This window comes from Cynoglossus semilaevis, chromosome W (assembly GCF_000523025.1).
Source record: "Cynoglossus semilaevis isolate Cse_v1.0 chromosome W, Cse_v1.0, whole genome shotgun sequence".
Lineage (NCBI taxonomy): Eukaryota > Metazoa > Chordata > Actinopteri > Pleuronectiformes > Cynoglossidae > Cynoglossus > Cynoglossus semilaevis.
Window position 1 is genome coordinate 2,548,182 of NC_024327.1, and position 1,086 is coordinate 2,549,267.

General features: G+C 40.8%; 1 protein-coding gene across 1 annotated transcript in view; it reads right to left on the minus strand.

Annotated features, from left to right (window-relative positions):
- Nucleotides 1–1,086, minus strand: part of LOC103396952 (mitochondrial-processing peptidase subunit alpha-like) — a 13,008-nt gene that overhangs the window by 1,623 nt on the left and 10,299 nt on the right. Inside the window, exons 6-7 of the mRNA XM_025052917.1 lie at nt 997–1,086; nt 823–885 (exon numbers count right to left, since the gene is read on the minus strand). The exon at nt 997–1,086 is cut by the window's right edge and continues 60 nt beyond it. Of these exons, the coding sequence (XP_024908685.1) occupies nt 823–885; nt 997–1,086 (153 nt within the window). The remainder of the gene's footprint in view (nt 1–822; nt 886–996) is intronic.

Consider the following 1,086-nt stretch of genomic DNA (forward strand, 5'->3'; position numbering starts at 1 on the left):
CTATGAACGGATCATTCTCTGTGAACTAATCTTTCGCCTCGTTCTTGCAGATTCGTTTCATTTGTCACGTGAAAGCTCGGGTCTTTTTTGCTCTCATTCATCTTCACATTGTGGTGTGTTTTTATTTCTTAGCTTTTCACATGGTTTTAATTGCTTATGGCATTTTGTGTACTTTGTAGACTTTGTCAGCGGAAGCAAACCATGTTGCCTTATTTAGTGTTGAAGAACCGCAGCCTTCTTTACAACGCCCACAATAGGGCTAAAGCGCCACCTGCTGTGAAATGAATGAAATGATTAGTTCAAGATTTGTTCAAGACTCGTTCATTTTACTGTTCGAGAGTCAAAGATTCGAATCAATAAAAAGATTTGGTCTTCCCATCGCCACTGTCCACCAACATTCACCATCCAACCTGACGGAACTGGAGAGGATCTGCAAGGAAGAATGGCAGAGGATCCCCAAATCCAGGTGTGAAAAACTTGTTGCATCATTCCCAAGAAGACTCATGGCTGTACTAGCTCAAAAGGGTGCTTCTACTCAATACTGAGCAAAGGGTCTGAATACTTATGACCATGTGATATTTCAGTTTTTCTTTTTTAATAAATTTGCAAACATTTCTACATTTCTGTTTTTTTCTGTCAAGATGGGGTGCTGAGTGTACATTAATGAGAAATAAAATGAACTTTTTTGATTTTAGCAAATGGCTGCAATGAAACCAAGAGTGACAAATTTAAAGGGGTCTGAATACTTTCCGTACCCACCGTATGTATAACACCAACGTTGGATCCATCAAATATGATGAGTCTGTGCAGTGACTGTCTCACCTGTCCTGTGTTTCCATTCATCTGAATAAACTCTCTGGTTATTATTTCCACCATTTCTCGCACCTGAAAATAAACGGATGTCAGTCAAACACTAATGATTCACTTTTATTCATTTTTCTTTATTGCTTAATACTATTCAAGGGTATGGGAGGGGGGCAGGAGCCATTTACAGACCTGTCTGGGGACTGCACTAGCGTGGATACACAGCAGACCACTGTCCTCATAGCTGTGGTGGTAGGAGGGGGCGTTGGACCTCCAGTGATG